A 1,780-nucleotide genomic window follows, 5' to 3' on the forward strand; every position below is an offset into this window, starting at 1 on the left:
GGAAAGAGGGGCACAATTCAACTCTGTATCTGATGTTAGCAATAGCACATTCTTCTTTTTCTCCTTATATGGTAATTTTGTATTGCTGTGTGATAACAAACTTTCATGTTACTAATTGACTTATAGAGAAAAATTTGGTTTGATAAAAGCTGATCAAAAATTTTTCCAGATGTTTAATAATTTTCCTACGCCAAAAAAAAAGATAAATTTCATCAGCTGATTGAGTTCAAATGAGCAGATATTTACTCCACATACTAGTCCACAACGAGAAAGCTTAAAATACAATTCAAAGGCAGCTGAATGGAATGATTGCTGAAGCTCAAAAGCACACATTAAAAAGCTGGACAGAAATCTAGTAATCTTTAAGGCATCATTTACCATTCTATGGCAAACCACCTGTAATTTAAACCTGTGAGATTTTTTGAACACTATTTTGTTGAATTGTACTCTTACTGAAGTCAAGAACAACAAATTACTTTTGTGGCATATTTCAGAGGCTGAAAACGAAGGTCTATACAAATACATACAACTATGCAAAACCAAGATACTCATGCTGTCTACTGTCCACTATCACATGACACCAACACTTCAACTTCCTTATTAGTTTTCAACCTTTACATTTATTGGAAATTCCTGACTTTGGAAACTCACCTTATTCATGTGGATCTGCTGCTGGTACTGTTTCTGCTTCTCCAAAAATTGTTGATGTTGCTGCTGGATGACCAGCTGGGCCAAAGTACTCTGAGGAAGAGGAGCTGACTGAGTTCGATTCAGTGGCCTGTGACGAGGCAGCTTGTGGGCAGCTCTTATGCCAGGTGAGACTCTCTCCTTTGCTGCTAAAGGAGACTGTGGATGAAGAGGAACTGCTCCTGCAAAACAGAAACATTTCACTCCTGTGTGCAGAACAACAAACTAACAGTTCTAATAGGAGAGAAAGTTCTCGGTGAGAAGAGGGGTGTATATTGCAGAACTTTGCATCAGCACTGATGCAGTGGGATGTGTACCACATGCCTCATCACACTGTGAAGTTCAGCAGCTGCAAAAGAATGTGATGAAGTAATCATTTTTTCTGTAATCACTGAATTCTTTCAGGCTAGCAGATTGAAGCAGAATCACTAAATGGAGAAAACAAAGATGCTGTCCTTTTTGCTCCCACCCTTCCACTTTTCCCAATGGTTAGGGTGTATAGTGTCAGTATGACCACATTTAGTTCAATGTGAATACAAATGTCATTAAAAACATCTTTAATTATTAATGTGTTGAAGACTTGATCATTACCAGTCACAAGAAGTTTTTGCTGTCTCATTTGTTCTTTCAGCAACAGATGTTGCAAGAGAGCTTGGTGGCTGCTATTTGGCTTTCCTTCCAGAGCAACATGAGGGTGAGTTGAGGATGGAGGAATGTTCCCCCCATACTGTCCAGACAATGCCACTCCTTGTCTGAGTGACTGGGTGTCTCCCTTCTGCTTTTCTTTGAATGATGATGAAGCCTGTCAAAGAACAAGAGCACTGGTAACTGTTTTTCATAGACCTGGCCATTACAACCCTACTTGATTAGATGGTCTTATGAACACATACAGAAGAAAAGGTTAACACCTGCATCTCACATTTTGATTGTGAGACAAAAAGAGAGGAAGAACATGCCAGTTAAATGTAACACTGTAAGAAACTGAGAAATGAAACCACTATCAGTAACAAAAGCCAAAGCATAAGAACTACTAGTTAGAACATTATTAATGAGAAGACAGGACCTATCCTTAAAATTCCTAAAGGCACAGCCT

The 1,780-nt window shown here is 38.7% G+C and overlaps 1 protein-coding gene across 1 annotated transcript in view; it reads right to left on the reverse strand.

Annotated features, from left to right (window-relative positions):
• Nucleotides 1–1,489, reverse strand: part of LOC104491532 (histone deacetylase 9-like) — a gene marked incomplete at its 5' end in the record, with an annotated part of 10,553 nt that extends 9,064 nt beyond the window's left edge. Inside the window, 2 exons of the mRNA XM_010133973.1 lie at nt 652–869; nt 1,279–1,489. Of these exons, the coding sequence (XP_010132275.1) occupies nt 652–869; nt 1,279–1,489 (429 nt within the window). The remainder of the gene's footprint in view (nt 1–651; nt 870–1,278) is intronic.
• Nucleotides 1,490–1,780: the final 291 nt, after the last annotated feature.

Source organism: Buceros rhinoceros, unplaced genomic scaffold, assembly GCF_000710305.1.
Source record: "Buceros rhinoceros silvestris isolate BGI_N320 unplaced genomic scaffold, ASM71030v1 scaffold44203, whole genome shotgun sequence".
Lineage (NCBI taxonomy): Eukaryota > Metazoa > Chordata > Aves > Bucerotiformes > Bucerotidae > Buceros > Buceros rhinoceros.